Consider the following 12,665-nt stretch of genomic DNA (forward strand, 5'->3'; position numbering starts at 1 on the left):
ACCCCCACTGGAATACTGACACATTTTGGATAGAAGCTTGCAAGGATACACTGGCTTACAGAAGGTAATACTCACTTCTCTTCTGAAATTTTTGGAGAAGGAACTTTTGGCAGGAGCTTCCTGCGTTGCTGAGCTTCTTCTAGGAGATGTTCATCTTTAGGGAATATACCAACCATCAGATCCATTGTTGTTTTTATTTTCACATTAGGATCCAGTATGTCTGCTAGAGATTTATCTCTTCCCACAATCTCTCTGGCAAGTTCTTCTGATTTCCAGTCTTCAAAGGTCTTTTCTTTGGCCTTTACATAGCTGGCTGCTTGCACAGCAGCATTGCTGTCCTTCAAGTTGCTCCCAGGTTCTTCAGCTGGTTGAGGGTCGGCTGGTTTTGTTCTGGCTTCTGGCTCTGGCTCTACACCTTGCCTGGTGTAAGCACAGAATCGTGAATAGGATTGCTCAGAAGTGCTGAGTGTTTTAATCTGGTCCTTTTCCAAACCACTGGGTAAAGCAGGAGGCTCCATAGTACTGACGAGACTCTGCCGACTCTCCTTCTCTGCATTGCTCTCAGAATGAACGATTTTGATGGGAACCATTTTCACTGTAGTATTGTTGTCTATAACCCTTTCAATTCTAGAAAATGAAAAAAAAAAAGAAGAATTCATCTTTAGAAATAGAAGAACTTTACATGTCAATTCATATCTGCAAATTAGAGGGGAAGTCCAAATACAAAATAAGATAGGTGAGAGACCGAGGCAATGGAATATGCCTTGCACTGCATCTAACCCTAAGTCTACATGTTTTATTTTCTGCCCACATATGTTGAATAGTATTATTAGTTCATTTGTAAGCAGTCCTAACGTTAAGTCTTGCATAATACTCATGATACAGGACTTCTGTTTGTTTCCATGAACACGAGGGTCCAACCTCAGCAGCCAGGCCCCAGGTTTCAGACAGTGCTGCTGCTGAACTGCCTTTTACCCCTTTGTTGCTACACAAATAGAGGAAAACGTGCCTTGAGCTCAACTTCACTGCCTGACACACATCCAACAGTGGCCTCGGCTATTGGCCTGACAGGCAGCTTAGCTGCCTGGGGAATTTGTGCTCTCACATCAATTCTGAGCTCTTCCAAGGGAAGAGACAACAGACCAGATGGAAGCATCCCACTGCAGGCTATGCCTTTGCTAAGCTACAAGAATAGCAAATATTCTCACATGCAAAGCCTGGAAATCATTCAAAACTTAACTACATGATCAAAAAACATCTGTATTTCTAACATTTCACATATGATATAGAAGTTTAATAAATAGATCCCACCATAGTGTCTAGTTTTCCACTTGAAGAACTAAAATCAGTCACTGAAGAGGGTAACACACGATTGTGGATACTCCTTTTAAGGGAAGCTTACAGAAAAAATTCTGTATGGCATAGCACAAAGGGGCACCTTAGCCATTCAGTAAGGAAAGCTATTCAAAGAAGATAGTAACTCAGATTTTTAAATTGGACAATAACATGTTAAATAACATTACAGAAACATCTGTACTGTATGTAAAACATGTAAGAAACTGAAGCCTAGTTTGGTGGTTCTGAGTTTGCAGAGAGTTTAAAATTATTGTCATAATGTGGGTTTGGAAGCTTTACAGCAAGTAAAGGAACATTGCCTACTAGCTAAAATATCTGGTTTCTTCTGGCTGGGTAGCTTGCTGCCTTGCAGATAAGTGACCAACACATACTATGTCTCTTTTCCTCTAACTGTGGGTGTGTCACTTTCCTTAAAAGTAAGCTTATACTTTTCAATTGTTGGTAACAGCAGAATCTGTTTGACTTCATATTTTTCAGAAGTTGTATCTTGTATTTAAAGGTATATTTGCCTCTGAATGATTGTGCAGCCTTCCAGTATGTATCTCATTTCCACAAGTGCTTTGGCATACTGATCCAAATTTGGGGAAGGTTTTTCAGCCCATGCTGAACCTCCCCACTCCCATTCAGTTAGGTTGTTTTCATTCAAGGGGACTGTCATTTTAAACAGCTCATTCCTGTGCCCACTGATCAGCCCCAGATCTGCGCCTGCAAACATGGGTGCTCCTCCCGACTGCAGCAGAACTGGGCAGAGGCCTGTCCCCACTCCAGCCCTTTCTTTTGCTTGTTTTTTAAATAAAGCCCCTACCTTTTAAACTCCAGACTGTGAAGAGAAACACATTTTGGAATTTGGGGGAAATACAAGACAAGTGCATAAATGTGTGTGGGGCAACTGGAAGACAAGAAGTGAGCTGACTGCAATTCTTCACCTAAAATGCCTGGCATCTGTTTTGAGACTCTGTGTGCATTCCCCTCAGCTTAGTCAAAGATTTTCCAAATACTTAAATCATCATCATCAACTGATTTCAGTAAGAGCAAAGACAGTTCAAAACCAGGTGCTTCAAAAATTGTTTCTGCAATCACTATCCTCCTGACTTCTGAAGGTTTTCCACTTGTGGAATGGCAGCATGAAATTTTGACTTGCAGCAACTCTGCCTGTGGACATTCCAAAGCTTTAACCCAACCACAGACACAGTCACTCCTTGACCTGAGCACAGGTTTACTGGAAATCTATTGATGCACATCTGGTAAATGCACTCTTTTCATCTTTGTTATTGCTAAACAGCTTTGGCAATAGTTGGGCTCTGCACACCACCAGTATTTCCCTTCTATCTAAAACACTGCAGGAGACCCTGCACACACTCAGTTTGGCCTGTTGATAAGTATTTGACACACCTTTCTTAAAGAAGAGCACACAGCTGCACGCTGACATCATCAAACATTAGCTGCCCACAGCATGCAAACTAGCATGTCCGAAAGGTCATATACAAGGAAGCAATAGAAATAATAAACCAATCACATTAACTGCATATATAAATCGGCTTAACATATTTTAAACATATGAAGTAAATACCATATAGAAAGTTCAGAGGTTTGGCCTCCATGCCTGTCCTTTTTGGCCAAACCTGTTTTAGTGAGCAATGTAATTATTAATCAAGAACACATTATGTGGAAACAAGAGCTGTCTGGGCTTAAGAACTTCAAATGTTAGCAAAAGACTTGCAGGGCAAGTATATTATCATTCAGACATGGGCATATAATTAGGTACACCTCAGTGCTCATTTCAATTAAAGATTAGCAAAAAGGAAGGACAAATACAATTAGCTTTCTATGCATCCTTAGTATCTATTCAAAAAGCAATACATTAAGGAAGTCATTACTGGCATCTACCTTACATGGATGCTGGGGTTCACATGACATGTTGGACTTTTCATTGTAAATTTTATTATTACTTCATGTTAAAAACACTGCAGGATAAAATCTCACTTTTTCCTCCAATCATAAAAGGAAAACCATCAGGGCCTATTCAGGAAAAAAGTGATTCATGTTTTCTATGTCCTAAGACACATTGGAAAAGAGCATGATTGAATCTGTTCAACCATTTACATTAGAGAAAAGCTATGCCAACTACTTTTGCTCAGAGAAGCAACTTCAATTCAACTCAGAGGTCTTGTTTTCAATCTTTAACCATGAATTATAGTGCTGAAAAATTTAAAACCAAGATTCCTTAGCTTCCTGGAAGAGTTTATTATCTCGTGGGAGAATAATCTTCTGTGATGTTAGCAGCATATGACAGACACAGCAATCAATTGATTTCAGAGGGTTTGTCTAACTCTGAGTTTATCTAGCTTGGGAAAGGACTGATATTCTCCTGCTAAGTCTTCAGTCCATGTCAGCACAAAGTACTGCAGACCCTTCTGCAGACTACCAGGAGTGCCACATTTCATTGTAAAAGTAACACAAAAACAGTCATGATTTGGCAGTGTATGTTACCCTTTGTGTTTTCAAAACAGATGTTCTTACAAAGGATCCAGCTTCCTTTCCCACATGTGCTTTGTTCCCACACCAATTCTGATTTTGCTTGGACTTACAGTGGAAAATCCTTAGAATTCCTCCCTTTCTTTTTCTGTTAACTCTCAGCTATAACACCTGAACAGCATGAGTCAACTAAAAGAAATCATGGGCCAGTTGAAGGACATTAATGGCACCAAATGGAATTTCATGCAAGTCTTTGGTCTCCTTAGGATATCCTGCACTGGTTCACACTTAATGAACTTGAAGGATGTGTAATGAAAATGAACAGACAACCATTAATGAGGTTTAATCGGGCAAAAAGTGTTAATCAAATAGTAAAGGAGTTACATCTAGTACCTGGCTGGGTTCTCATCCTGTACGGACACAGGAGGCTTATCAGTGAGCTTCTGTGGTGCAAACTGGGGAGAAGGGGACCTTGATGACTCCATGCCAGGTTTTTGAAGATACCGATACTTGGAAGACTCAGACCTAAGGTTTGTTTTTTCTTCTAAGTGCTGACAAACATTCTCTGTGGATGACACTTGCTGGAGTTGCTGTGGATTAGCACTCTTCAGTTTTCCATTGAAAGCTGCAGGACTCTGACAGAGAGAGGAGTGACTGGATAAGACTTCAGTAGAGCTGGGGGATGACGATGGAAAGGGCTGGCTGGCTGCTACCAGCAGAGATTCAGTAGAGGTGCCAAGCGATTGTGCAGAATAATCTGGTCGCCTGTATTTATCTCTTTTAGGTGGTGGTGGCCTCTGAGGAGCAGGTCCACGCTTCTTGTTCAGCAGCACTGGCTCTATCCTGTGGTTTTCCTCTCCTTTGCCCTGGGACAGACAGGAGTGGTTCTCGTTCAAGATCTGTGGCTCAGAGCAGGGGAGATGAGGCAGGCTACGATCCTTGCTTTTCTCATTCACGTTTTCCTGAGAGTATCTGTAATCACTGGGCAGTGTCCCAGACCTGCCCCGACTCTCGTGAGGCAGAACTGCAGGTTCTTGCGCATGCAAAGGTCTCACAGATGCCTTCCACTTGTGGCCTAAATTCTGGTCCAGCTGATCCTTCTTCTCTCGTGAGTTTTCCCTCAGGGCCCCTGTGTCAGCTTGCCTAGAGAAAGGAACATGTTGTTAATACACTGCTGATTTATTTCCTTCAGAGCAAGGCCACCACACCAACCCAGGAAGACTGAACACTGAGATCACATCCAACATTTAACACCACCTCCTCCAATCTACAGTAACTGCACAAGACAAAAACATCCTCTCATGTACATACACACTCAGTGTGCCTAATCTAATGTGATGAGTCAAAACATAATGTCAGGCTAAATTAGGGTGCAGAGCACCACAGGACACAACACAACCTTCGGGTAACCTGAGGCACTGCAGTGTGCACGGCTTATTAAATGCACAGCACACCTCCTGTGGCACAGTCAAGTGTCCAAATGTTGGTAGAAAATAAAACTGTCTCCAGAAGAGGAATCCTAATACTAAAATTTAATTCTCTTCTTGCTCCAGAGTCAGTAACAAGTGTGAAAACCAAGTTTCTTACCTAGGTGCAAAACTAATACTTCAGTGTGTTTTTAAAATGTGAATTGAATACCATAGACTTTAATTATGAATCAGAAGGTTGAATTTTTGTGTAACTGCTGAAAAATGGAATCAGTGCAAACAAAATGTTTCCTAAAGCAAAAAAAACAGGAATGGGAAAATGAGTATCTCCTGAAACTAAGGCAGAAAAGGAAATTTAGAAAGGATAGTATTTCCCTTATTTTAAACTTGAACTTCTTTTGCCCTGTCAGCACAAATAACAATGGCCAGAAAGGCCTTATCTTAGAACTATTTTGGGGTTTATTCCAACATTCCACTTTCTATTTCTCTAGCCAGGAAATATGCTTTTGCACCTCCAGGCTTGTGCTTTGCCACAAAACAGGTAGCACATTTGTGCTCACCAGATAAAGAGAAACAGGGAAAGAAACAGAAGGCAGTACAAAAAAAAAAAAAAAGACCTCTGAAGCCCTGAGAGAAGACAGGTTTGCTCTCAGCTTAAATGAGGCTGAAGAGACACTATGAGCTTAGAAAAGAAGCTGCAACAAAGTAGTAAAAGGCTTCAGAGACTAATATCATTTATGCTACTGAGAGCACTGGCCTCCATATTTTTAAATAGTAAACCTGTAGACTGCACTGTCCAAGATTTCTTTTGAGGGGACTGTTAAGAGAGGCATCTTTCCCAGTCCATTTATAAAATAAGGTTTACCTGAATTTTCAATGTAAACATGTTATTAACATCACTGTACCAGTTTTGAGAAAGTCTATAGGCAGTGAACACCAGTGTGTAGGGAAACAAAATTTGAGATAAAACCACACAAAATAACTAATCGCTCAAAGTCTATTATAAATTCAAGTAGAAAAAAAATGAGTAATTACACACTGCATTACTATTTCAATTAAATAAAAAAATATTTAAAATTAAGTATTGTGGAAAGACAACTGATTAGATGTGGATTCCTGAACAGTCACATACACAACCTCTCTCCCTGTCTCATGTGAAGTGTGAAATCTTAAAATGCAACTTTAACAGGTAAATTTTCAATTTAACATGAATTAGGAGATCAGGTCACTTTATATTGCTCTTACCTAAGCGTAGTTGGTTAAGACAATTTCAAGTTGCCTGACAAATTCAGAGTCAATTCTGTTTTACAAAACAGTATTGAATCCTATTTCAATACAAGGTGAAGGACAGTTTTGTGAAGTAAAAAATTATATAAAGGCCAGAAAGACCTATGTGTCATAGTCACCTGGTTTTCCCTAGTGAGTTCAGTGTAAGCAGAATCAGGCCTGTAAATAGTCTCACTAATTTTAATGGAAATATTTACCAAATGAAATTTGCAAGCCTTAAGTATGAAATACTGTGATTTAATCAGCATTTTTAGTTGTCCAGATAAGCCATGAAGAGCACAATTTTCTTCTACTTAACCCATGCAAAAATTCTTCGGGCCTCTGTATTCATGTTCACATCCATAAGCCATGACATGAGACTGTAACAGATGGGCTCAGGTGCACAGGAGAATCAAGGGCATGGCACAAAATGTCTCAAAGACACCAATCACATGCATTACCTCAGCCACTTTGCAAAGTATACTATGAACTTGGCATGCACATCGGGGAGTAGGAATGCTGGTGGAAGCAAACAGGACAGAGTACACCACTGATCTGACATGTTTTCATATCCAACACATGTAAGCAATATATTGGTGTGTATCTATAAGTATCCGTATTATATTACCCTGGATCAGAAGCAATGAATGCTTTAGTAGTCCTGTCACCTTCCAAAACTGAGCAAAAGGAAATAAAGAATTACAGCACAGATGCCACGTTTGCAAACATGGAGATACAATTCAAAGATTACACACGTGCCTTCATACAAAAATTTTGCAGTGCCACAGATAATGGGTCTGAGGAAAGGTGGTGGCTACACTCAACACTGAAGCCTGTCTGCATTCAGTGTGAGTGGGGCTTCATGCAAAACATGCTTATCATATTATTTTGGAGAGATTCAAGCTTACTGTTCAGAAAGTAGGAAAAGAAAACAAGCTTCAAGCCCCAGGAGAACACAGTGGCAAGAACCTGTAAAGGTGTTACAATATTATCAATACCGAGAAGTCCACTAAGCTGGTTTACATCTGTTGGTGCATCATGTAATAATATGCCCAGAATACAGCTCATTTGGAAACAAGGCTCATAGGATTATGCAAGGATAACATACCACTGAAAGGAACTTACCATTTATAACTAAGTATCACAAAGTGAGAGACACAGAACTGTTTTAAATAATCTGAAAATATGACAATTGACTTAATTACTATTTTCATTCTAGATAAACCAGTCAACATCAAAACCATTAGACTCCCTGTTACCTTCAAACCCAAATCTCCCCCATCTCCATAATACAATGCCACAATTACCCAAGTGCATGAGTCTTTCTGAGGCAACAGTACAGGGAGAGCTCACACCGTGTTCCCCATCCGTAGCACGCCATGACATTACAGCTTTGACTGTCAGGCAACTTACACCACTCACTTAACCTGAACTGCAAAGGAAGTGTAATTAAGAGTCTTATATTGTTGGTACAAAGTCGTATTCAGTAAGGGTGAGTCTAGTACAGGAGTCTAACACAAATCTTTTCTACTGCACCTGCTTTTGGTATTTAGCAATAGGAACCTTCATTTCCAAATGGTGGGAGGCAGAAAAACAATGTATGCCTCTAACTGAAAAGGAGGCATTGCTTCATTACACAAATCAGTCCTCCACATTTTTGAGAATCTCTCATTTAGAAGAGGGCTCAGTATTTCCAGAGACAGTCTGTGTGGACAGACAAGAGGCTGTGCACTCATGCGCCATGTGAGTGTGGGAGGAGCTGTGTTCTGTGGCTCATTTCACACACTGACCATAGTCACTCAACATGGGAATGTGGGAATGTGCATCTCCACACTGGCACTAAGTATTTTCTACCTAAATAGGCAAGTACATATCTCAGTTTCCTTCCGGTTCCATTACGTTGGGGCATACATGCTCAAGACTGAAATGTAAAGGCCTAATAAACACTAAACCAGGAAAAAACCCTCCAAAGTCTCATCCTCAGTCTGGACACCCCCAGGCTCTCAAGCAATAATACAACTGGCTATTCTAACAAACCATAGACAGGTAACAGTAATGTAAGCTCTTACATGAAAATTAAACCATACATATATACATACATACACACACATGTTAATAGGAGTTTGCCAGTGGAGGCAATGAGCAATTACAAAAATGAATCATTATGTGTAGATGCCTATCAGAAGAAAATATTTTGGGTTGCCATAAAAAACAACCCCAAACCACTTCCTTCATTTGCCTCCTATCCAGGATTTGACTAAATCTAGACAGAAGTAGAACGATCTGATTGAATGTCGTACCTCAATAAATGAAAGTGGCTTTAGTTAACTCAATGTGTCTGATTTTTATCTGTCTGATTTACAGTTTCTTGAGAATGCTTCAGGCCAACCCAAAGAGTGCCACAAGATACTCCAACTTCAGAATAGCAGACTAGATAAGATTTCAAAAATGCATTCGCCAACATTTGAAAAATGTATCATTTGTTAAAGGCCTGACCTCTGTGCAAAAGTTTCACCATAAAACATAAGCATGGTTATGTAAGCAACAGTGTCCTGCACTAACTCACTGGCAAAAGAGAGCAAATGGAGTGGCTGTTTCTGATTTAACTTACATTCCTTCTCAAGAACTACAAGCTACACTGGAAAAAGGCCTTCATACCTGAGTATGATTCCTCCATAAAAGTCCTCACCCTATAATAACAAAACCACCCTCAAAACGAAGGCCAAGTTTTGCAGTCCCTGTCAAGTGACCTAATGCAGATATTTTGCCAGAAGAGGCAGTCTCCTCAGGCCATTTGGAGTTTTGTCTTCCTGCTCTCTCCACTGTACTTGCAGTACAAATTGTACAGCCCCACATAAAACTGGATCAAGGACCTGACCTGGCTTGAAACAAATAATTATGTGGCTTAAAGCAATTGTGAAATACTGTCTTTGCATACGACAAAATCCTGTTTATAAGCACAACCCTTGCCAGCACATTACTTTTTCAGCTACAAACTTTATGTGCTGAAACTGTGTTTTCATTGTGTGTTTGCCTGGTACTTGGCACAGTGGGATCCAAAAGCACTTCTGCAATTACCCAGAAATGAAGGGTAGTTTCTTCTAAAAAGTATAGTTCTGCTTAAGACAACAATGTAGGTGTCTTCTATGATTTCAAAAACTTTGAAGATTCAAAGGCATCAGTTCTTCTAAGAGGTGGCAGCTGGAAGCCAAGTGGGATATGCCTGGCTATCTCAGATCTCACTAGACACTCATGTTTAGTCAACAGTTTAGCCAACTTAGAATCAAGCCCAAGTTCCGATTATAACTTGAGTCAGCATCTCACTTTCATGTAGACATCTCACTTCTATTAGTGAATCGTCATCTGGGTCTCATGCTTTTTTTTTGCAGAGGCTCCAGGACACCAAAGGTTTTGAAGCTCTGAAACCGGTCCTACTATTGCAATGCCAAGGAGACACTGACAACACACCACCACAATCCGGACCTCCAATACCAGGGTAGTTATATCACCAGTGGGTCATTTTTCTGATGAACACTCTATCTACTATCACTACTGAGTCAGTACAACACACTATCCATCAGCATATTCCAAAGATGCTAAAAGATAACTTGGGCTATGAAACTAGTTAGAAATCTTTAAAGACAAACATGAAGAATAAAGGACCCTCAATAAAACAGGTAATTAAATGACCATTATGGCTGGAACCCAATAGTCATGCCAGAAAGAGGTACAGCACATAAGCTACTACAAAGAAGTAGAGGTGTTCACTGTCTTGGTCTGCAGAGACAGATGATGGCAACTACCATCCAAGAAGCACTACTGCAGCAAGTGGTCCTAAACCCAAAGCATGCGCCAAGATGAAAAGCATAATGAATGCTGAACGAATGATAAGAGAATGCTTTCTCTCTCTCTCTCTCTCAGGAGACAAAAAAAAAAAGGCCTTCAGAAGACAACTTAAGGTACAAAACCAGCAAGATGTTTCACAATGTATATCCCATGGCACATCACTGTTACACCACAACCCGTTTATCACCATGCAAGCCTTGGTTTTTCAATTCTGTCTGTGAATGCCTGTTAACATTATCTGCACCTCAATGGCAGCTATCTGTTTAGTCTCTCTTACTAAATACAGCTTAGTTGTTGCACCTAATGTGATGTAGCAAAATGTCACTCTAGCTTAACAAACCTTGCATTATCACCTGGCTTTATCACAGAATGAAATATGATAACAGACACTGCTTGCCAGTCCATGAATCCCACCAGAATTTCTCTCCTCTTCTGACTGCATGGCAACATACACATGGCAATGTGTTTCCATCTCACATTGTTTCTCTCTAAAAACCTTGTGTCTCTCCCCACTAAAATCAGAAATAAATTCAACAGACTCACTCTAATTCTGCAAGACAAAGTTATGCTGACAGATGAATACAGGCCAATCAGTTACAGGTAACAGCAAAAGGCATGGCCCCCACAATAAAAATCAAATCTGATTAAAATTAAATTTCTTAGAGCAGCTCAGGAGTCTTTATGCAGAAGGGAAGAATCCTGTGCAAAAGGGCAGAGTGAGGGATGTTTTCCTTTCCTTAGTTCAGAAAACAAAAGCCCCTCCTCCATGCTGCTGCACATCAAAAATAAAAGATAAAAGATAAAGCAAATAGGAATACAGCCATAAAAATTATCTATTATGAGCCTGTCCTAGCACACAGAGAGATTACCTGCATGGAATTAAAATGACTTCTACTCACTTAAGTCAACCAGTTAATGTGTTCTGTACTTACACACTGAATTCAATCATCAGAATATCCCAACAGTATAACGAGATCCATCATTTTACACAAATGGCAACCATTGCAGAGACAAAAGGCAATACTTTCCAACACGGCTAACAAGGAAATCACAGTCACATTAAAAGAAGCTCAAAGAAGAATGATTGTTTCGTCAATTTACTAAAAAAACCCCTACATTCCAGATGCCACTCCTTTGACATTTTTCATCTACTTTTTTTCCTGATATGCCGTTGCTATTTCTTGTTATTGCTACCAAAAACAGCTGCTTGCAGCTGAACAAAAATTAGGTAACAGAAGAGAAGCTATAAAATCAAACACTTTGTGAATAACAGCTAGGTCACCTGGGTTTCTCAGGCAGGCAACAAAATGAACACACAGTTCATCTCTAAAGGAAAAAAAAAACACTAAACCAGTTATTTAAATCAATTAGCATGCACATGCACACATTTCAATAGCCATCTTTTCCCTCAGAGCCACACTCACCGCTTGCTTCCAATAGTCACATCCAATTCCCTTACACTTCCAGCTAATAGATCCTGCTGCTGTGGAAAAGGTCTTCGTGCAAGCCTGCACTCACAGTAACAGGCTTGCCAGGAAAACAAGATGAAAAGCTCTCGCACCACCCCGAGCCGAGAGGAACCCCGAGCCTGGCACCCTGAGCCACAACAACAGCACTGCAGCCCTCGGTTCAGAAAACAAGTACTTTCGAACGGCACTGCCTTCTAATTCCAGTGTGCACGATGCCAACTGTGAAAACAAAAGCTGCTAAAAACAGCGCGTGTGTGAGAGCATATGCACACAGAGCATCTTAGCTGGAATTAACTCACGTTTCCCCCCTGTGCTCCCAAGCCATCAGCGAACAGAGCAGTCGATTACACTAAGCAAAATAAAATTCTGTATCAAGCATTGCATCGTTCCTAATTTGCAACTGTGGCTACTGCTATAGGGACAGAAGATGCAGCCTGTGCTCAAAGACCTGAAGAACAAAAGAAACACTGTATGAATTAATGCTGCTAATTTCTGTTCAGAACCGCCCAAAAAAGGTAAATAAGGCACACACCTCCAGCCCTTTCTCTCATGCTTTAACACTAAAGACAAGACAATCTTACCAGGATTTATAGCTTTTTACCCATATTCACTGCATATGTGAGCTTTGCATCCTTGCAAACGTGCCAGCCAGTTTGAAAGCCTCGCAGAACTGAATCTGTCTCAACCTCTGCGTCTCATTTACTGTAACACAGAGGATTTTCAAAGCCATGCCTCACAACAGCTGGCTTGTTTTTGCCTGCTTCCTATGATTGACAAGTTCATACAAGCTCCGTCAACTTTAACCTTGATAAGTGAAGGCTTAGTC

The 12,665-nt window shown here is 40.4% G+C and overlaps 1 protein-coding gene across 6 annotated transcripts in view; it reads right to left on the reverse strand.

Moving 5' to 3' along the window:
• SHROOM2 (shroom family member 2) overlaps nucleotides 1-12,665 on the reverse strand; it is a 123,283-nt gene that overhangs the window by 13,123 nt on the left and 97,495 nt on the right. For all 6 annotated transcript variants that reach the window (XM_071563940.1, XM_071564197.1, XM_071563854.1 and 3 more), the window contains 2 exons: nucleotides 4,225-4,974; nucleotides 76-627 (listed from right to left, as the gene is read on the reverse strand). In XM_071563940.1, coding sequence (XP_071420041.1) covers nucleotides 76-627; nucleotides 4,225-4,974 — 1,302 coding nt within the window. The remainder of the gene's footprint in view (nucleotides 1-75; nucleotides 628-4,224; nucleotides 4,975-12,665) is intronic.

This window comes from Pithys albifrons, chromosome 1, assembly GCF_047495875.1.
Source record: "Pithys albifrons albifrons isolate INPA30051 chromosome 1, PitAlb_v1, whole genome shotgun sequence".
NCBI classification, from domain to species: domain Eukaryota; kingdom Metazoa; phylum Chordata; class Aves; order Passeriformes; family Thamnophilidae; genus Pithys; species Pithys albifrons.